Genomic DNA, 21,883 nt, shown 5'->3' with positions numbered 1-21,883 from the left:
GCCGATAAATTGATGTGTATTTCCAATTACCCCTTCTGTAGATTGCAATAAGTGGTTGAAACTTTTGACATTCAATTTAATAAACCAACCAATGGAATTTCGATAAAAATACCAAAGATTGTTAATCCAACGAATAATGAGACGTTATTTCAAAAATTTGACTAACTACTAGTGTAATAAACAACACAGTGTCTTCTTCCTTTCTTATAGGTAGGTCAAAATTGTGTCTGTTCGTTCGTCCGTAACGCCATGTCTGTCCGTTTGTGAATCCTTAATATTATTTTTGTGCGCTTTCATGTTAGCTCTGTGTTTTCTTAAATATTTGCTTTGTTTGTCAGACTTCATTGGCTACTTACGACTGTACTTCTAGCACCTAAAGGCTCTGTATTCAAAAAGGGTAGGAAAGAGCTGAAAAATAGCCTAAAACCATTCCAATATTATAAAAACCCGCGACCGTGGCTCAACACGTAGCGCATCTGCTTATCGTCGGGGAGGTGATAGTTTCGAATCTCGGCCTAACACAGCGTCATAACGACATACACCTACTATGTCAGGGGCGCGACATTTATAGTTAAAGTAGGGGGAATGCCTTGGCCCAAAACAGGCGCAACTCATTGCCATGCACAGTTAGGATTCTCAGACAAAAGTCGTGGAATCAAAGAGTTGGTTTTCTAGTGTGTGTTACTTAACCTAATACCCCAGAAGACATTTGGCTCCCCTTGGTTATCCTGGGTTGTTGGACCAGGACGTTTGAGTGTCATGGACAGCATCCCCGCCCGTATTAGGAAATTGATGAGGTGATTCCAATATTATTTTATTTCAGGTCCTCAGTGGCTAGAAACCAAAGAGCAAAGGAAACAAATGAGTCAACTAAGAACTTGGAGTCAAAGAAAAAAAAATAGTTTGTTTTAATCTGTAGTCGGAAACCTGTTATTTAAAGTAAAAACAAGGATGACAACATCCATAAAAGCAAAAGTAAACAAGAAAGACAATCGTTTTATAGAATCTATAAATTTTCATCATTTTGATTGTAAAGAATGCAGAGCTGGATTTTAAATCATTTTAGTGGTGAGCCAGATCGGGGTGCGCCGAATATCAGCCAATCCCAGCGCGGCATTTCATAAAATGCTGTGCTCTCATTGGTTGAAAGTTGGAGGGGAGGAGCTAAATGCAGGGATCTAAAGGGATAAGACAATGGCTGATAATTTTTTGTACATCCTCCATACTGACACACAAAATTACCATTTCTGTAGATTAAAATTAGTGGTTGAAACGTTTGAACTTTGTAAACCAACTAATGAAAATTCAGGAAAAATCCCCAAAATTGATTAAGCCAACGAATAAGAAAACGCTATTACAAATCTTTGGGGACTAGTGTAATAAACAGCCCATTGATGAGCTTCTAAGCTTCTCTATAATTCACTTTGTCTATCCGTCTGTCAAACCATAACGCTATGTGGTAAATTTGAATTTCTCGGATGCTATTAGAGATTAAAGGCTAAAATTTTCTTGTATAGCTTTCCCATTTTAATGATCATTTGGTATATTATGATTTACTTGGTCCGTCAGAGTATCAGTCATGGTACAAAAATATAAACAACTAGCGGCTTCGCCCCTAGCCTCTAGGGGCTTTGCCCTAAGAGGTTTGATCAACCTAATTTTTGTATTTTAGATTTAAAAAGAAAAAGTAAAAAAAAAAATTTTTGGGGGGGTATTTTTCATTTTTTGGGGGGGTTTGGGGTGTCCCACCCCCCAAGAAAATAGCTTAAAACCATCACAGGACCAGTAGGTATATTCCCTGAAGAGTAGAGCCCAATCGGTTCAGTGGTTACTGAGATCTTAAGCTTCAGACGGACAGACAGACGGACAGACATCGTTCTACTTTGTATTATAGATTAACAACATATTTGAAAGGTTTCGCGATTTTTTTTATTTTATTCTGAAATTTTTGTGTTTTCAACTTATTGATGTTATCATCCCTGTTAAGTGTTTAGATATAATTTCTCTAAATGACTTGCGACATCACCCCCCCCCTTTTTTTCTTCGTATTATTATTTAAAACTTAATACAGGGGTGTATATTCTACATAGGATCCCCTGCTCAGCGGGGGGGGGGGGTGGAAATAAAAAATAAGTGGTTGGAGGGGAAAAAATGTAAAAATTAAGAAAACTGAAAACATTTTTTTCCATTTCCCCCCTTCTTGGTGAAAAAAAAACTAAAAAAATGTGTGGTAGGAGGGATAAAATAAATAAAATATTGAGTTCTTTAATATTTTTCAATTTCCCCCCTACTTGGTGAGAAAAAACTAGGGGGGGGGGGGGGAAATAAAAAATTTTGTAGCCGGGGAAAAAAAAATCTTGTGCAGAATATACACCCCTGACTTAATAAAATATTTGTGTCTAGCCCCTGCGGGGCATTCCTAACCCTTGCTTATTTAGCTAAACCTAAATTTTCTAAATCGTATTTGATATAAACTTTCATATCCGCTTTTTAAAAGATATTTAACTCAAGTTTGAAGTACTTTTGTAAGAAATAGTATCTACCTCCAGCCATAATCCTTATAATAATGTAACAGGATGTGTGTCTGTCTGTACCGAAAGAACATTGTAACCGCTGAACCGATATGGTAAATGTGTAGCTTCTTGTAATTCCTAGGAAGGTTTTTAACTATTTTGTTAACTTCAAACTCCAAAGAGAAATAACCTTAACAAAAAATTTCCATTCTTCCAAAAAAATTTTGGGTAGACAAAGCTAGAGGTTCAAAGTTACTAACCGCACAAATTTTAATTGGAACTAGCAGCTTTTCCACCTAGAGGCCTCTAGGGGCACTTGGGGTGTTGGGAGGGAGAGTTAACTTTCCACATTGTATTTAGTTAAAATATTTTTTTCTAAATTTCTCTATGATTCACTGTTATGGTGAACCATTTCGATCAAGCGTTTAGCGAGATCCTTCGGTACAATCAGACAGACAGACATCCTGTTAAAGATGTAAAGACAAGGATGATAATATTCATAAAAGCCTTCCTTTAAATTCTGTAAAGTGTGAACACAAATTTTCTAAGGCATAAGACAATGGACGATAGATTTATAATTACCCCAAACTACGATAAACAAAATTACCACTTCTGTATATTGAAATTATTGGTGGAAAAGTTTGGACACCTAAAGGTTTGTACAGTATTTAATTGATGTGTTTTGTGTCCTTATCGTTGTAGGAATCGCCACAACTGAACTTTTTGGAGTCGCCACTCTTTTAATATTATACCCTAAGATTACAGGAATCTACACTAAGATATATAAGTTTTCCGGAATTTTAATGTTAGGGGGAGATTTGAAATCTGCATCAAATTTTAAGGATTTTTTATTAAATTCGTTTTTTGTATAATTCTTTATCTAAAAGCGGAAATGCATTTTAAGTTAATTAATTTTGACCAATAGGATAGGTGGATTTTAAACTACCTGCGCTCTAATTGGTTGAATGATGTACGCCATCCAATCAGAGCGCAGATTTTTTAAATCCACTAATCACAGATGCCAAAATTAATTAACTTAAATTGCATTTCCGCTTTTAGATAAAGAATTATAGAAAAAACGAATTTTATAAAAAATCCTTAAAATTTGATGCAGATTTCAAATCTCCCCCTAACTTTAAAATTCCGGAAAACTTATATATCTTAATCTACACATAAGACTTGAAGTCAATAATTTGATAAGTTTCGTTTAGTTTTGTAATCTATTATTCTTGTGATTTTGCAATTATAGTCGCACATATTATATTAACATTAATATTGTATATTAACGATCAAGGATCTAAAGGGATAAGACAATGGTCGATAAAATGATGTACATATCTAATGATGATTCACAAAATAACCCCTTTTGTAGATTACAATTAGTGGTTGAAACCTTTAGACATGTAACTTTATGAGGCAACCAATCATAATTCCATGTAAGTCCACAGCGAATAAGAAAACGTTATTAAAAAACTTTGGGGACTGTTTAATAAACAGCCCAATGTCCCCGCCTTCCCTGATTAACAATAGTTGCTGAAATACAGGGAGGGAGAGGATATTGTACTGGTAATCATACTGGTAACCAAAGTTTTTAAACACATTAATTAATCCGCTTTTTAAAAAACTTTGGGGACTTTTTTATTAAACCTAGAATGTGTAAATACAAAAAAGCAACGGGCAAACAATTCAACAAATACTTTAAATCTAAAGAGAGGTTAACCATATTTATTTTTGTGTGTATATTGCATAATGTATATCAATTTATAGTCCATTGTCTTATCCCCTAAGATCCCTGTATATAATGGGCATTATCATTCTTGCTAGTAGAGTAACAACTTCATAGTTAAAGTATGTCTGTTCCGTTACGTTATATTCATTTTTGTTTACAAAGTACAACGCACACAGACATACTATATGTCGGCCGTCAGTCAGTCATAGATAGATAGACAGATAGAGCGACAGATAGATAGGTAGACAGGCAGATAGATAGATAGACAGATAGATAGACAGACAGATAGATAGATAGATAGATAGATAGATAGATAGATAGATAGATAGATAGATAGATAGATAGATAGAAAGACAGGTAGAAATACAGATAGACAGACAGATAGACAGACAGATAGACAGACAGATAGATAGACAGATAGATAGACAGATAGATAGATAGATAGATAGACAGACAGACAGACAGACTGACAGACTGATAGACATACAGACCAATAGACATATAGATAGACAGATAGTTAGACAGATAGAAGACAGAAACGTGATTTTCTCGGCTGCCATTCAAGATGGACGGCTGATTATTTGTGTGAGGATTTCTTATACCCATGAGAATCCAGTATATAATTTTATTTATCCGGTCCGTCGGTATGTCATTCATGTACTAAATAAAAATATTTAAAAAATATATGTAAAAGGTTTCGTGATTTTTCCCAATAAATTAATTCTTGATTTATTCTTAACTAGCGGCTACGCCTCTAGGCGCACTTGAGGTCGTGGGTGGTTGAATTTAAACCCCGCCAAGTAGTTCTAAAAGTTACACTGTAAAGGAAAACCATATTGGTTCAGCGGTTAGCGAGATCCTTTGTAACAGACACACAGAGATCCTGTTACTTTTATATAAGGATTTTATTTGTGCTTCGCTAGTTATGGATGTTGTAATCCTTGATCATACATATATTTGTCGAAATAATGATTAAAAATAAATTTTGGATTTTTAAATAAGCAGCTTATTATTATGAACAGTATGTGCGCAGCATAAAAAAATGAGCGATTAAGTTTATTATTCTTATTTAAAAGTAACAGTATGTCTGTCTGTCTGTGTGTACTTGAGAATCTTGCTAACCACTGAACCGATAGTGTTCTTCTTTACAGTGTGACTTCTTCTATGTCCTAATTATTATTTTTTTACTTTTTTGAGGGAAGGGGACCACAACCCTTACAGGAGAAATTACTCGTAGCAAAGAAATAAAAATTTTAGGAAGGTTGACTCCCCCTTACACTTCAAATGCCCCTAGTGGCCTCTAGAGGGGCGTGCCGCTAGTATGAGTCATAATCCAAACTTAATTACTAATGTCAGATTTATTTAATGCACCTAAAATGGATCTTAAGGGATAATACAATTGGCAATAATTTTGATTACTCCTTCTAAGATTATTGGTTGTAAAGTTTGATCACTTGTTTGGGACAAAACAACTACAAAATTAAATAAGGTCCTACGACAAACGCAGGAGTCCCAAACGTCGGAGTGGACAAACGCAGGAGTGGACACTTAACCCAACCTAACCATCTTATAGGTTTTTTAAATGCCTAACCCCTGCAGGGGGCTTATTTGTACATTCATATCTTAACCTAACCTAATCTGTATAGAAATACTTAATCAAATTAATGTTTTAACACTCCTGCGTTTGTCCACTCCGACGTTTGGGACTCCTACGTTTGTACTGGAACCTCAAATAAAATACCTAGAGTTTTTAAGCAAACAAATAAGAAAATATGTTTATAAAACTTTAGGTACCTGTGTAATTTACAGTCTTTTACTCCCTGATTTGAGCGTGACTGTTGCTTGTTTGGGGAGACATAGAGCTGTAAAATGCACTGGTACCTAAAGTTTTATATTCATGGTTCCAGGACAAACGCAGGAGTCCCAAACGTCGGAGTGGAACAACGCAGGAGTGTTAAAATGTTAATTTTATTAAGTATTTCTATACAGATTAGGTTAGGTTAAGATATGAATGAACAGATAAGCCCCACGCAGGGGTTAGGCAATTAAAAAACCTGCAAGATGGTCTGAAATAGGTTAGGTTAAATTAAGTGTCCACTCCGACGTTTGGGACTCCTGCGTTTGTCGTAGGACCCTAGTAATGTCCAAACTTTTCAACCAATAATTTTGATGTACACCAGGGGAAATTTTGTTGTGAGCCTTTGGGGTGTACATTCATTTATTGTCTATTGTCTTATCCCTTAAGACCCCTGCTTGTGCCTAATTGTGTATTGCAATGTTGTTCTTCAACCTTATTTCTATAACTTATTTTATTTTTGGATCTGTAGCAGTTTGCGGTAAAATATTCATGGCATTGATTACCTATCTAAAAAAATGATTAATTTTTAAGTTGGCTAGCTTTAAACAGCTGAACTAACAAAGGAAGGAGTAGGTTGCGTTAAAAATTCGTAAAGGTGTGAGTTTTAAGGCTTAAAAATAGTAGTAGAACGATAATATTCACTAAATATGTGTATTTCTTATTGAATTTTTTTTTTAGTTTACATTAATTTTTATCGCTCTAATACTGTTTTTAACTTAAAACTCGCAACCTTTACGGATTTTTAGCGCAGCCTACTCCACCCTTTTTCCCCCACCTAAACAAAGAAAACACGCGTAAAATATATCTTTTTCGCGCATTTTTGTTCGCTGCGATTTAAGTGTGCATTATGGAGTACTGGCTTTTTAGATTGTTTGTAGGCCTTCATTTGTCAGTTACAATGATGTTCAAATATACCGGTTCAGTCGTTTGGCCGATGTAGCCATTATGATTTTTTGTTTGTAAAAAAAAATAATCGTTTCCAGCAACATTTTCCTAGCCGTGAACTGCACCTGATCCAATTTGTTCTGCTTATTTGTGATTGTGTGTCATTTTAACCTGAGAGGGGATAACAAACGGTAAATGAATCATTTCCCCCCAAAAAAAGCTTTCCAATCACGTTCTGCTATTGTTTAGCTTAAAATTGTTGAAGGAGAGGGGGGGATAATTTATCACAATAAATTAAATGTACTTTCATACCAAATGCCTGTTGAGCTTTAACTATGCGGGACCTATACCTGCTGCGCGGTGCCATTACCCTACTGGGCTAACTAATACCCAATATAACCTAACCTACACAAATGAAAACTAACCCCCCCCCCCACCTTCTTTTTTTCTTATTTATTTTATAATTAAGGGGGGGGGGGAGGTTAGTGCTCAGCAAGTTTATTTGTGTGAAAGTGCCAAATAATATTTTCCAATAATTTTATCTACAAAAGAAGTAATTTTGTGTTTTTTGTTGTTGGTGGAGATTAATTTATCTTGTATTGTCCTCTCCTGTATCAATGTTGTATACCCTGAATTTTAACTCTTCTTTTGTTTTCAGATAAAATTTAAAATGTACTAGCGGCTACGCCTCTAGGGGCACTTGAGGAGGGGGAGTCGAATTTGATAAACCAATTTCTTATTTTAGATTTTTTTTTTTGGGGGGGGGGTGCCCCTCCCTTCCATTATTTTCAATTTTAGTTAAAAACGTATTTTTTTTCATTTTTGGGGGGTTGGGGGTGTCCCGCCTCCAAGAAAAATAGTTATAAACCTTCCCGGAACTTATGAGAAGCTACCCTGTTAAGGAGAACCCGATCGGTTCAGCGGTTAGCGAGATCCTTCGGTACAGACACACAGACAGACACACAGACAAACATCCTGTTACTTTAGTATAAGGATAGAAAACATAAAGATTCTTCGTTAATTTTTTTTTCTAACTCCTTAAAATTACAAGTTGCTTCGACCTTAGCCTCAAAGGGAGGGCAAAAATAAAAAAATAGCCTTAAACCACTCTAGGACATTTATAAAGCTTCCTCGAAAACAATTCGGAATAGCAGTTTCCGAGATCTTTAGCTTCGTAAAAAAAAAAACTTGCTTCTTTTTATTATAAGATACAAAAGATAATAGAATTATTTCTAAACGAATCTTTTCTATAATTATGGTCCGTCCGTCTGCGTGTAATAGTTAGCTTTTATTTTATCGTTAATTTAGGCATGTTATTATTGTCCTATCAATTTCAAACTTTGCATGATTATTCCTGTAACAGTTAGAAACGATTAAGTGCATGTAGCAACTCTATTTTCGCTACATAAAGTCCGTACGTCCTTTTAAAACACATTTTTTGAACTATTTTACTTCAATTTTTGGGAATAGGGCGATTCGTCGTTTTTTAAAATTGCCTCTTTATAGGGTATTTTAGGTTAGGTTAGGTTATAATGGGTTAGGTGATTGCCCCAGAGGGTTAGGTAATTGGTCCCGCAGGGTTAGAGCCCCCCCCCCCCACAGGGGCTAGAAATAGGAGAAAACGAAGAGTCGCCCCATAAGGTGCGATGTTACGAAAGGGACCATACCCTATTTTTTATATGATATGATTATCATATTCCTTAATTTCAGGAATAATGATTTTTAGGACGATTAGGCACTTAGTTATGAGGGAAGCATCTCTATAAAAATGGAAGTATGTTCATATTAAGTATCTTGTATTCAAGCAATTTCGGACTTGGTTTAGACTTAGACAGATTTTTTATTATTAAGTTTCTAAGTAATAAATCCGTTGTTACTTTTTATTAATACTAGAGGCTGCGCCCCTAGCATCTAGAGGCTCTACATTTTATGGGACATGGAAGGTCAGAAAAATAGCCTAAAACCATATTTTGACTTAATAAAAATGAAAATAGCCTAACACCATCCAGGGACCTATAAGAAGCTTCAATGTAAAGGAGGACCATATCAGTTCAGCAGTTATGCGAGATTCTTTGCTACTATGTAAGATAACAATTATTTACGTTTTTCTGTCTGATTTGTTTTTATGGAGTTTTTATTTCTTCTCCTAAGGGTTAAATGGGGTTATCAATTACAAATTAACAAAAGGGGAAAGGAGGGGGGCAGGCATTGGGTTTTAGCTTTACAAACCTCTTTGAACAACAATACATTTTAACTTGTTTGTCCTCTGATTGTAATGTAATTATGTTATTATATACTGATCAAGGAAACCGCGTTCGACGGGGTGTTAAAAAAGGTGTGTTAACATTTCCGCTGAATACTTTGTCTTCATTATTAGGATTAATCTTCTTCTTTGATACATTTTATTTTTGTCAAATATGTCAGGAAAGGGGAGGAGGAAAATGAATTAAACGGCTCCAGTGCATTTTACGGTAAAATGTTTCTGGGAACGTTTTTTGAAAAAAAATAAATGACTAGGTATAAAGAGGGAATTATTAATAATACAAAGTAGAACAATGTCTGTCTGTCTGTTTTTCTGTTTGTCTGTCTGTTTGTTTGTAGCGAAGGATCTCGCTAACCGCTGAACCGATCGGGTTCTCCTTTACAGGGTAGCTTCTCATAGGTCCCGGGAAGGTTTAAAACTATTTTCTTGGGGGGTGGTTTCACCCAAAAAAAAATCTTTTTCTTTTTAAAACTAAAATTAAAATAGTGGGGTGGACTAACCCCCGCAAAAAAAAATTTCTCCCCCCCAAAAAAAAATTTTTTTTAATTTTTCTTTTAAATCTAAAATACGAAAAATTGGTTTGATTAAACCTCTTGGGGCAAAGCCCCTAGAGGCTAGGGGCGGAGCCGCTATTTATTACATAAAGTAGTAAGCTTTTTTTGTCTGTAGCAAAGGATCTCACTTCTCACTGAACCAATATGGTTGTCCTTTACAGTGTAGTTTCTTATATGTCTAGGGAATGTTTTTAACTATTTTGGGAGAGATTATTTCCACCCTCCCTTTGAAAAATGACCTCTTCCCCCACCAAAAAAATATTTTTTTCAATTTTCTTTTAAGTGCCCCTAGAATCTTCTAGGAGCCTAGCCACTAATATGATACAAATTAACACTATCATAACATATCCACTAATAATCTCTTACTATAATTAATACTAGCGGCTACGCCCCTAGAGGCCTCTAGTGGCACTTTATATGTTTTTATTTGTTAAAGTCTCTACATTACTTCTTTATTTTACGAAAATTCTCTTTATGTTACGTTGAAGTCTTCCATATATTTTTAAAATTTTCGATTTTTTTCTCATTTTATTTTAAATATCTAATTTTAGAAATAATTTGTCTATGGTCAATCAGCTGTTAAATTCATGTATCTACGCAGCGCCACTACGCTACGTAGAGACATTCATACGCCAGCGGCACTATGCGGCAGGAATATTTCAATTTTTTTCGATTTTATCGTGATTTCTCTTTTGGGAGGGTGGTGGTACCCTCCCCCAAAATAGTTAAAAACCTTCCCGGGACATATGAGAATATACCCTGTTAAGGAGAACCCGATCGGTTTAGCGGTTAGCGAGATCCTTCGGTACTGACAAACAGACAAACATCCTGTTACTTTAGTATAAGGATATATGCTATTGTTGCGAATGGGAATTAAGCGCACTTGATGAAACACCCCAAAAGGTGTTAAAAACCGGAATTTAAAGTATTTGGGGGCATTGTTCGGGGGATTAAATTTTTAAAGGGGGGGGGGGGGGTTAGGGGGTATACAACAAATAGGGTTAATAATAAATTGTGCGATTACATTCGCGTGAAGAAAAAAAAATTAAATAATTTATAAGAGTTTTATTCTCGCATCGTATTATAAACAGCTTTTATACGGATATAAAAGTATACAATTATAAGATTAAAACCTGTTTTTTTGCCCCGAGATGCCGAAGGCACGAGCTGAAAAACTGGTTTTAATCTTATATTTGTACATTTTTGAATTCGTAATAAACTGGATATAATACGATGCTAGACATAATTTTTCAGTATGATTAAGAAACGGTTCTAATCCACCGGATATTAATCGGATTCGAAGCGATACGGGAAATAAATTAGTTGTTTAATGGCTGATTTGGGAATTTTTGTGATACATTTTGCGTCATTGGAGGCACACTTATATTGTAAGAAATGGGGAAGGGATGGGGTAAAGGATAAAAGTATTTTTTTTCATTTCAGTGTTAGTTGTACTGCAAACTGTCAATAGGAGTGGTTATGTTAAACAATTTTATTAAAACTAGCTTTTTTTACGTTCATACGTTTTTCCATATGATATTGTATAGCTCTTATCGATATTTTAGGCATGTTAGAATTGTTTTATCGTTTTCAAACTTTGCATGTTGATTCCTGTAGTAGTTTTGTAGGACTTAGAAAGTGTAGCAACTCTTTAATCGTTACCAGCATGTCTGTACGTTCATTTGAAACATATAAACTCTTTTTTTATGTTTTTTAATAATTTTTTTGTGATTAAATCATTCGATTGATCTTATTTTTGGCATACTGATTCCTAGGAGAACAAAGTAGAATTTTCTAAGTGGAGTATCTCTATAAAAAAAAAGTCCTAAAAATGTAAGAAAGTATATCCATAAATAAAACATAAATCTGTATTTAAGTAGTTTTTTAACAAATTTAATTGTGTAACTACTTAAATACTTTTATATTCTGATCATTCAGTTCTGAAACTCTACAAGTGTTAATGTTCGTTTGTCCTACCGTTTCTGAGCTTTGCTTTTAGGGATGTTATCATCGTTGTTTATACTAATAGTCTGTTCATACGTTGTTTCATATTGATTAGTTATTATCCGTATTTTTTGGCATATTAGAATTGTCCTTGCAATATAAAATTTTGCATGGGGATTCTTTTAACAGTTCGGTACGATGTAGAAAGCGTAGCATCTGTATAATCGTGACCAGAATATATTCAAAATGTTTTGACAACAATTTTTATTTATTTTCATCTGATTTCTAGGACAATAAAGTAAAAAGTTTTAAGCGAAGCTTCTCTATAAACAAGTTGTGTATTAAAGATAAGATAGCTGAAATTTTCAGTGAAGATTCTTACCCCTTACGATATTTGCATATCTAGTCTATACATTTTTGTCAGTCTGTCTCGGACATACTTTGAAAGACAATAACTTGTTTTTTAATAATAATATGACTACTGAACATTTGCTCTAACTCACTTTGTCAGTTTGTTCATTCATGATATTTTTGTGCTTCACTATCTATGGATGTATTAATACTAGTTTTTGAGAATTGTTACTTTGCCTTGAAAAAAATCTTCCATTTTTTGGTGAAAAAATCTATGAAATTTTGGTTACCTTTAATATTTTTTTTATTAACTTTTGTCTGTCCGTATTGGTATTAGAAAAATGGTATTATAAAATAGTAGGTATTCTTTCTCATCACCTTGGGGCCAGCAGATTTATTATTAATCACATAACTTTTTAATTCACTATCTGCGGAAAACTGTCTACAATACGACAAATAACTTGTATTTTTTTCAGAAAAATGTAAATTTTGTCCCTGTATATGATGGTTTAACACATTTATTCATTTTATTTAGGTAAGTTTTAAGAAATCTTGTAATATGAAGTAGAACGATGTTTGTCTGTCCGTTTGTCTTAAGCTTAAGATCTCCGTAACAGCTGAATTAATATAAAGTAGCAAGGTAATGAAATTGCTTGTTTTAAGGGGTTGTATTTCCTAGTGAAGCCGTATAAAAATGCATGGTCTTTCTTAAGGCCATTTTCTTTTGAAAAATTGGGGAATAGTACCTTTCGTAACATCGTCTCATAAGGTGCGATTCGTCGTATTTTTACTATGGCTTTTTATAGATTGTTATGTTATATTGGGTTAGGTAATTGGCCCCGCAGGGTTAGAGCCCCCCGCAAGGGCTATAAATAGGAGAAAAGCTACTGTGATAAATAAGAAGAATCGCCCCATAAGGTGCGATGTTACGAAAGGGACTAAACCCAAAACTTGTTTCAAACTAAAGTTTAGATAAGGGTTATTTTTGTTAATCATCATTAAGGACGTACATCACTTTTTATTTTCTTACCCCTATAAAAAATTCTTGATAAAGTGCTTAGCGAAGCTTAGCTTCCCAATGATTAACTTTATCAGTTTGTTTGTCCCACACTGTATCCGTAACACTTTTGGCAAAATAAGATTTTTTCGCCTGCCATATAAGATAGACGTCTGAAATTTTTGGTGAAGGTTCCTATTACCAATGAGCATCCAGTATATAAATTTTTTTTTTGGTCCGTCGGTCGGTTTGTCCTATCTATATCAAAAGATTTATTATATATTAATTAACGTACATAATTTGTCTGTTTGTCTTTTAGTAGCGAAGCTAATCTTCTATAATTTTTTTGTCTGCCAGTCAGTCTGAAGTACCTTATTCACTTGGTCCGCTTGTCCTTAAATGATTTGCCTCTGGATGGTTTACGAAGCGAAGATACTCTTTAATTTACTTTGTCTGTCCGTCCGTCAGGAAGCCAGTCCTTAACCCTATGGGAGCGAAATCTATTCTCCGTTTTATTTCTAAGAGGATATTACCGGTTGTCCTTACATAATTTGCTACTGGATGGTTTACGAAACGAAGATACTCTTTAATTTATTTTGTCTGTCTGTCCGTCGCCAGTCCTTAACTCTATGGGAGGGAAATCTATTCTATTGCTATTGAAGATACAACTGAAATTTTCAGCAAATATGAGCATCTAGTCTTTCCAGTGTAAAGTCTTTCCTTATGTTTTAAACTTTGTCAGTTAAGGGGGGGATTTTTAATGCAACCATCTCGTAATCAATGATTAAATGGCACTTAGAATTCGAATTTCAATCTGAAATTTTGCATGAAAACCTAATCCTTGGTAAGTCTATTTACCCTAAATCGAACAAAAAGTTGGAAAAGTAACGGCTGGCGGCTCAGCCGTTTTGCCATTTTTAGGTATCTTAAGAGCAAATTAGTCATGAAACCTATCTCCACATAATACTTTTTGTCGTTCAAAAACCTTATCAAACGGTTTTAGCCGGTAGCTGTTGGTACTAGAAATTTTAAAAATGATTATTGCTATCATTTAACATGAATTAAACCAAAAATATGATTTAAAAAGTTGATTATGAATTTGCCCTGAAAATAGGCCAAAAAAGCGATAAACGGCTGAGCCGCTAGCTGTTACTTTTCAAATTTTTTGTTCGATTTAGGGAAAATAGACATACCAAGGATTACTCATGAAAAATTTCAGAACGAAATTCGAAGTGCCATTTAATCATTGAATACGAGATGGTTGCATTAAATCCTCCCCCCCCCCCCCTTCCTATTTGTGCTTCGCTAAACTTATGTAAGTTCCCATCCTTGTTTTTTTCAGGTAAAAGATTCATGCAGTTTTCTCCTCGTGAGCTATTCATCCAGTTTTGAAAATCCTCTCATTATTTCACATTTCTTCATCTTTCATAACACCACCATTAGTTGAACAAGATCTGACAAACTGACTCAGCCTGACAAAGCCTCAACGCGTTGCTTACATTAAAGGGATATTTTCATGAATTGTATTTCTCGTATTCATTCGAATCCGGTGGATAGGAACCGGTTCTCATCCATACTAAAAAACTACGTCTAGTATCGTATTATATCCAGTTTTCTACGAATATAGAAATGTACAATCATAAGATTAAAACCAGTTTTTAGCCCGTGCCTTCAGCATCTCGGGGCTTAAAAAAACTGGTTTTTATCTTATAATTTTACATTCTATATCCGCGGAAAGCTGTTTATAATACGATGCGAGAAATAACTATTATATCAGGGAGGAGGGAGGGTGACTTTAGGTTGTAAATTACACTTGTACATAAAGTTTTATAGATATCCTCTTACACTCTTACTCAAAAACTTTTAGTACTAGACATAAGGAAAAAAGATAAGAGGATGAATACTCACCCCTTTTTCATGGTAAAATACTACTTCCCCATCCCTAAATTTAGAAGCAGACGAAAATCAAAAGCCGCCCAGGGCTTTTTGTAAGTCAATCATAAATAATAATGTGAATAAAAAGAAAAGCGATATTTAGCAAACAGCCGTGGGCGGTCAGAATCAGCTGAATGTTCATTATGAAAAAAATTTCCCCCTTTTTAGAAATAGAAGGATTCATCTTTCATGAACAAATTTTTTTTAAAATAAAAATAAAATTCTATGTAATTTTTAATTAAAACATTAAAACGAAAATATCTAATCTAATATTCTTGCCCTAAATATGGAAATAGTAAAAAGTAAAAAAATATTTTTTAATATAATTTTTAATCCTCCCATTTGAAATGTAGTGGAATAGCAATAAATTTTAGCGCGGCAACAGCGCTGAGTAGGCCTCTAGGCCCACTGCCTATTTTCGTCTTCTAGTTGCTTCGATTCCTCTCTTTTATTTTTTTCTCTATGGTACTAGAATATTGTTTAGCTGGTTTGTATCTTAACATTGTGAATTTACATCAATCTAACGTCCTTTGAGTCCTGGCGATTAATTTAATTTGCAGTAATCTTAAGGAATGATAAAGGGAGGAGTAGGTTACGCTAAAAATCCGTAAAGGTTTTTTTTAAGTTAAAAACGGTAGTAGAACGATAATAATTTAGTTATATTAACTTTTTTTGTCTAATATCTTTTCAATAAAAATACACATATATAATGAATATTATCGTTCTACTACTATTTTTAAGCCTTAAAACTCACACCTATATAGGTTTTTAGCATAACCTACTCCTTCCTTTATATGTATTTCCGACCATGATAAACAAAACTTCTTTTTTTATGTTAGAAATATTGGTTGAAAAGTTTACACACTATTAGATTTGAAATAACCAATCTATATTTATTTAATGTACCCAAAATGTTCAAGTTAATGGTTTTAGAACTTAAGGTACTTTACTGTAATTTACTGTCTAATGTCCCATCCCTTCTGGTAACAAGAATATTTTTTTGTATAGAACTAGAGGTTAAGCCCCTAGAGGTCTCTAGGGGCACGTAAAATGTTTTCTTTTCAATCTATGTGAAGATCAGGTTTAACCAAAAAACATTTCTTCGTCGCTAAATGGGGTTATTTATGTTTGTTTGCGATTTCTTTTAGGGGGTTGGTGGTACCCTTTCCCAAAATATTAATAAATTTTCCCCTGACCTATGAGAAGCTTCCTTGTAGAGGAGAACCATAATGGTTAAGCGGTTAGCGAGATACTTTGGTGCAGACAGATAGACATTGTTTACTTCATTTAAGGATAACAAAAAATATATATTTATATTTTAAAACTTTCTTGGGGAATATTTAAATTCTTTCGAAAATGGGAATTCCCTAAAAATTAAAATAAACCAATTGATGAAACTATCCCTTTAGATTTAAAGTATACTTTGACCCAGCTTATTGCTTGATTGACTTCACAAAGAAGATTTTATTGTCCAAACTGACCAAGCATTAATGTCGCATTTGCTTCCAAGAGAGGTTTATTGACTAAAATACTGGATGATGAAACTAAACTGTAACCATCATTATTGAAACTGAAACTACAACTATCAAACTAATATTATATGAACTATTATATGCTTATTATATGTATAAACTATAATTATAATTAACTAGTGATATATTAATAACTGTGTAACTACGAAAGCTAGTGATATTTAAACTGTCAACAACGAAATTGCAAATATGATTGTGTCAGCTGTTGTACTAGTCATGCTGTATGCTGTTTCAACAATCAGCTGTTCCAAAATCTCCCGCCAAAAGCAAGCTCAGGCGCCAAAGTTTGCCACCCACAATTTTGACCCGCTGTACAGGTAGTCATATTGCTCAAATACTCTAATATGTCCGTACGTCTGTATGTAATTTATTTTATTTTTCAACTGGCAGCGCCCCTAGTGGCCTTGTATGGAGTCTTATCTCCACTTTCAATTTTATCTATAGCACAGATTTCTCATGTGAGGTTGGAGGTAACCTCTTCCACTAAGGGTTTAAACCTTTCCTGGACCTAAAAGAAAGACCTTATCGGTCCAGAGGCTCAACAGCTATGGACAGACACATACATACATGCTAGTATTAAAAACAAATAATTTTTGGCTTAAATAGCTTTTGAGAACGTTCCCTTGACCTATAAGGAACTTTACTGCATGTTTACTACTTAGTTTTACATATACCAGGGAGGAGGGGATGTTTATTACACTGCACTGGACCCAAAATTTTTACAAAATCGTTTTCTTATTCATTGGCTCTACAATTTAGGGATTTATTGATATTTGGTGTTTGGTTCATTAAATTGAACCACTAATTAAAATCTACAGAAATGTAAATTTTAGAATATTATTATTGTTCTGTTCATTAATTTGGTCATTGTTTGATCCCTGTACACAACACATACACACACTATAGATAGACCGTAATAGAAAGCTGTTTCTCGCGGTCGCACGTGGCCATACCCAATGTTGGAAGGGTGACGCAAATTTTCAAATCTCAGTTTTCGCGATTTGAAATAAATTAATCTTTATCACAGCGAATTAAATATTCTTGCAGGCCTCGCTGTTTATAGAGAAAATAAGTAGATTAAATAGCGAAAAATGAGATCTTAAATTTTCGTCAATATTGCAACATTGAGTATGACAGCGAGAAACAGCATTTTATTACTGTATCTTAAACTAGCGACTACGCCCCTAGATGCCTCTAGTGGCACTTTAAATGTTTTTGTTTGTTAAAGTCTCTACGACAATTTTTTATATTACGTTGAAGTCTCCCATATAATAAAAAAATTTCATTTTTTTGTCATTTCTCTTAGGAGGGTAGTGGTACCCTCCCCCAAAATAGTTATAAACCTTCCCGGGACCCATGAGAATCTACCCTGTTAAGGAGAACCCGATCGGTTGAGCAGTTAGCAAGATCCTTTGGTACAGACACACTAACACACAGACATCCTGTTACTTTAGTATAATTTAGGGCAACTAGACGAGAGGCGGATGTTAGTGGGACCACCTCAAGAAGACCAAATATTGTTTTTATCTTAACAGATGACCAGGACGTTGAATTAGGTAATACACTTTGTCTGTCAGTAAAATTGTGATTTTCTCGGCTGCTAATTAAAGTAGATGGCCAATATTTTGTTTGAAGAATCTCTATACCAATGAGCATGTAATTTACTACAAAATATATTATTTTTTAATTGACATATTTTCTTGATTTTAACTTCTGCTCTGTAATCGCCTTGTCCCAATTCTCATCCATGACATATTGTCCTTCGCTAATTAGTTAATTAATCCAGAATTGAAATTTAACTTTTCTACATTTTGGATATGTCTGACGTCTGCCCATAACTGTAAGTTATAATATTTAATTTAGGCATTTAAGTTAGTATTGACTTTTTGATTTCATACTTTTTACTATTCTAAACAGTTTGGTACAATTTAGAAAATCTAGCGACTTTATATCTAATAATTCTTTTAACCCTTGTGGAAGGTGATATTTTCGAATCTCGTTTAACACCGCGTCATTATTAAAGACGTTTAAAGTGGGTCCCACTGCTGCTATGTCAGGTTGACCCAAAACTTTCGCAACTCATTACCATGCACAGTTAGGACTTACAAACAAAGCTTGTGCAATAAATAGGTTGGTCGTCTAAAGATCAAAATAAGATCTTGTGGTTTATCCCTTCAGGATAACTTTTATTTTTTTATTATTCCTAGGAATGTTAGGTATAATGTTATTCTTAAAAGCGAAGCTTTTCTAAAATTAGGGTGGGTCCGTACGTCCGTGACTAATAGCTCTTTTCGTTAATTTAGGCTTTTTAGAATTGTCCTTTTGATTTAAAACTTTGTATAGTGATTCCTTTAGTAGTTAGGTACGATTTAGAAAGCGTAGCAACTCTATAATCATTAACAGAATGTCCATATGTCCATTTTAAACATGTTTTTTAATACTTTTTTAACAAATTTTTATGTGATCTATTCATCCGATTGGTCCGTTTGTCCTACCGTTTCATTGCTTCGCTTTTATGTATGTTGTCATCCTTGTTTTTTGTTTAGGTTCCCTTCAGTTCATGCCAAAGTTGTCAAAGTATTTGTCTTCCGAGGGAGCAACTTTCAGCCATGGGTTCTCCAGCACTCCCATGTGTTGTCCTAGCAGGTATAGGAGTTTATGGGAGACGGGGGGGGGGGGGGGGTGGGGTGTGGTGTTAAAAGTTAATTGATGTAGAATATACGTGGATATTATAACCTAGGAAAATTTGTAAATCCACGAACGAGAGCAAGGGATTCTAAGCACCTTCCTTAGTATTTCTTTTAGTGAATATACCAGGTTTATGTTTAATATTTTGTTTATCAAGTAAAAAGTTAGGTTTCGCCATGGTTTTATATGAAAAAAAACTTTGAAAAGTAAAGCATTTTTGTGCTATATCATCAAATGTTTTGATGAGTTACTGTTTTTAAAAGCTTTGACACAAAAGTATATTATTTTGATTAAAATTGTATATTTAGAAAAAGGGTTGATAACTTGTAATATTGTAAACAGTTTAATTAAAGTACTAATTTAAAGCATTTGATGTTTTTCTGCCGTGTTATTTTATTTTGTCCTTTGAACTCAACAAAGCATTTAATGAAATTGCATGTTGTTGTTGTTTTGGCTGCTCATAGTCAGTTTCCGGTCCGGGTAGTCATCAGTGGGGTGAGGGGGGGGGGGGGGCGTGGGCTTATGGTGGGGGCTCTGGAGGGGGGCGTTGGAGGGGAGGAAGGGTGGTGAAACTTGGATGGGAGGAGAGGAAGGCAGCTACATGGGTGGGATTTTGCCAGAGGTCCATAGGAGTAAGATTTGTAGGATTATTTGGGCATGAAAAGAGGTGCTGGACTGTTTCTGGGGTAGGATTAACAGGACAGGATGGGCAGTTGGGGGTAAGAGAAGCGTTGATGGAATGGAGGTAGCTTTGGAGTTTAGGACAATAGTTGGATCTTAATTGGGAGAGGATGGTTCTGTAGTGCCTGGGGAGTTGGATTTCGGAGGGGTTGATGTCAGGGGGAGCTTGATTAAGGACAGGATTAGGGGGGTAAGAATTTATGGCTTAGGTGACAGCTGAGGTGTGGAGTCTGGAGATTGTGGATTTGTAGTTTGTGGGAAGGAGGGTGTTGTCGGGGGAAAGAAAAGGTTGGAGAGTAGGAAGGAACATGGATTGAAGGGTGGATTTTTTGGATCTAGGGCCAGGGGGGGTTGTGACGTTGTGAAAGGATGGGTGGGAGGGGCGGAGGGAGGAGGCCAGGTATTGGGAACAAAGAAGGGAAAGGTGGTTCCGTACTGGTAGGATTTTGGTTTCTTGGTGGAGGTGGCTGATGGGAGATTTTTTAGTGGAACCAGTACAGATGCGGAGGGCTTGGTTTTGGAGGACTTGGAGTTTGTCAATGTTGTTTTTGGAGGTGTTAGGGAACCAAACAGGACAGGCATAGGTGGTGATGGGGCGGAGGAGGGTGTTGTAGGTGGTGAGGAGAGTCTCCTTCTGGTGGCCCCATTTGGTGCCAGCCAGACATTTGAGGATTCTAAGGCGGGAGGAAATTTTTGAGGAAATGGTGGAGACATGGGAACTGAAATTGAAAAAGGTGTCAAAGGTAACTCCAAGGATTTTAGGGGTTTTCTCAAGGGGAAGGGTGGAGCCGTTGATTTGGACTTGAGGATGGAGGTTGGATTGGTGCTTGCGGTCAGAAGTGAAGAGGGTGACAGTGGATTTGTTGGGAGCTATGGAGAGGCCGTTGGTGGAGGCCCAGTCAGCGATTGAGGAGAGGTGGGAGTTGATGGATTCAACTGACTGGGGGATGTTAGGGGAGGAGTGGAAGGAGTTAAGGTCATCGGCATAGGAGGAGGTGTGGGCAGGGGGAATGTGGGGGGCATCTGCTATGTAGAAGTTGAAGAGGACTGGGGAGATAACAGAGCCTTGGGGGACGCCAGTGTGGACAATTTTAGGAGAGGCATTGGTGTTTTGATAGGAACAGAAAGCCATCCTGCCACGCAAGTAGCAGGATAGCCATCTAATGATGTTGGGATGAAGGTTGGAGGAGGAGATTTTTTGGAGAAGGAGGTGGATGGGAATGCAGTCAAATGCTTTGGAAAGGTCGATGGAGGCAACAGTTGTGCGGCTGGGGGGGAGGTTTTGATTGAAGCCATTGGCAATGGTGGTGGAAAGGTTGAGGAGGGAGGAGGTGGTGGAGTGGAGGGGTTTAAAGCCGTGTTGTGAGGGGTGGGTGGAGAGGGATTGTTTAAGGTAGGGGAGGAGTAGGCGTTCAAGGACTTTTGCTGCAGGACAGAGGAGGGAGATTGGGCGGTAGGAGGTGGAAAGGTCAGGGGGTTTACCAGGTTTGAGGAGGGCAATGATTTTGGATAGTTTCCAAATGGCAGGGATGTTGGCAGCGGAGATGGAGAGGTTGAAAAGTTTAGTGAGGTAGGAGATGCCATTTGGACCAAGGTGTTTAAGGTGAAGGATGTTAAGGTTGTCGGGGCCAAGTGCAGAGGAATTGGAGGAATTTTTAATTGCTTCAAGGACAAGGGCAGGGGTAAAAGGTTGGAAGTTTCTGTTGAGGTGGTTGCGGCGGCGGATTTTACGGATAATTTTTCTGGAGAAAGGGTTGGAAGTATGACGGGAGACAGAGGTGAATTGACTGGTGAAGGATTCGGCAATGTGGAGGTGGGAGGTGTGGACTTTGTTGTTGTTGAAGGAAATGGGTTGGTTGGAGGGAGGGGAGTTGTTTTTGCCGGAAAGGGACTTGAGGAGGGACCAGAATTTGGAAGGATTTGTTCTATGGTCGGATTTGGAAAGGGTTTCTT

At 35.9% G+C, this 21,883-nt stretch overlaps 2 protein-coding genes across 16 annotated transcripts in view; both read left to right on the top strand.

Annotated features, from left to right (window-relative positions):
• The window catches only part of LOC145307196 (palmitoyltransferase ZDHHC6-like), a 39,659-nt gene extending 32,464 nt beyond the window's left edge, over positions 1-7,195 (top strand). Inside the window, exons 18-20 of one of the 14 annotated variants that reach the window (XR_013875344.1) lie at positions 824-915; positions 3,725-4,936; positions 5,599-7,195. Coding sequence is in view for 4 of the 14 variants with exons in the window: in XM_080149568.1 (XP_080005694.1) it covers positions 824-902 (79 nt within the window). In the remaining 10 variants the exon portion in view is untranslated. Of the gene's footprint in view, positions 1-823; positions 976-3,690; positions 4,937-5,536 lie in introns of all 14 variants that reach the window. The other 13 variants (XR_013875343.1, XR_013875342.1, XR_013875339.1 and 10 more) reach the window with 13 other exon arrangements.
• A 9,232-nt stretch (positions 7,196-16,427) lies between these two features.
• Positions 16,428-21,883, top strand: part of LOC145307195 (extracellular sulfatase Sulf-1-like) — a 39,216-nt gene continuing 33,760 nt past the window's right edge. For both annotated transcript variants that reach the window (XM_080149562.1, XM_080149561.1), the window contains exons 1-3: positions 16,428-16,878; positions 18,026-18,117; positions 19,108-19,207. In XM_080149562.1, coding sequence (XP_080005688.1) covers positions 16,751-16,878; positions 18,026-18,117; positions 19,108-19,207 — 320 coding nt within the window. In that variant the 5' untranslated portion in view covers positions 16,428-16,750. The remainder of the gene's footprint in view (positions 16,879-18,025; positions 18,118-19,107; positions 19,208-21,883) is intronic.

The sequence above is a fragment of the Acartia tonsa genome, chromosome 15, assembly GCF_053477335.1.
Source record: "Acartia tonsa isolate MP-2025a chromosome 15, ASM5347733v1, whole genome shotgun sequence".
NCBI lineage: Eukaryota > Metazoa > Arthropoda > Copepoda > Calanoida > Acartiidae > Acartia > Acartia tonsa.
Note: the sequence above shows the minus strand (reverse complement) of the source record. Positions and strands in the feature narration are given on the sequence as shown.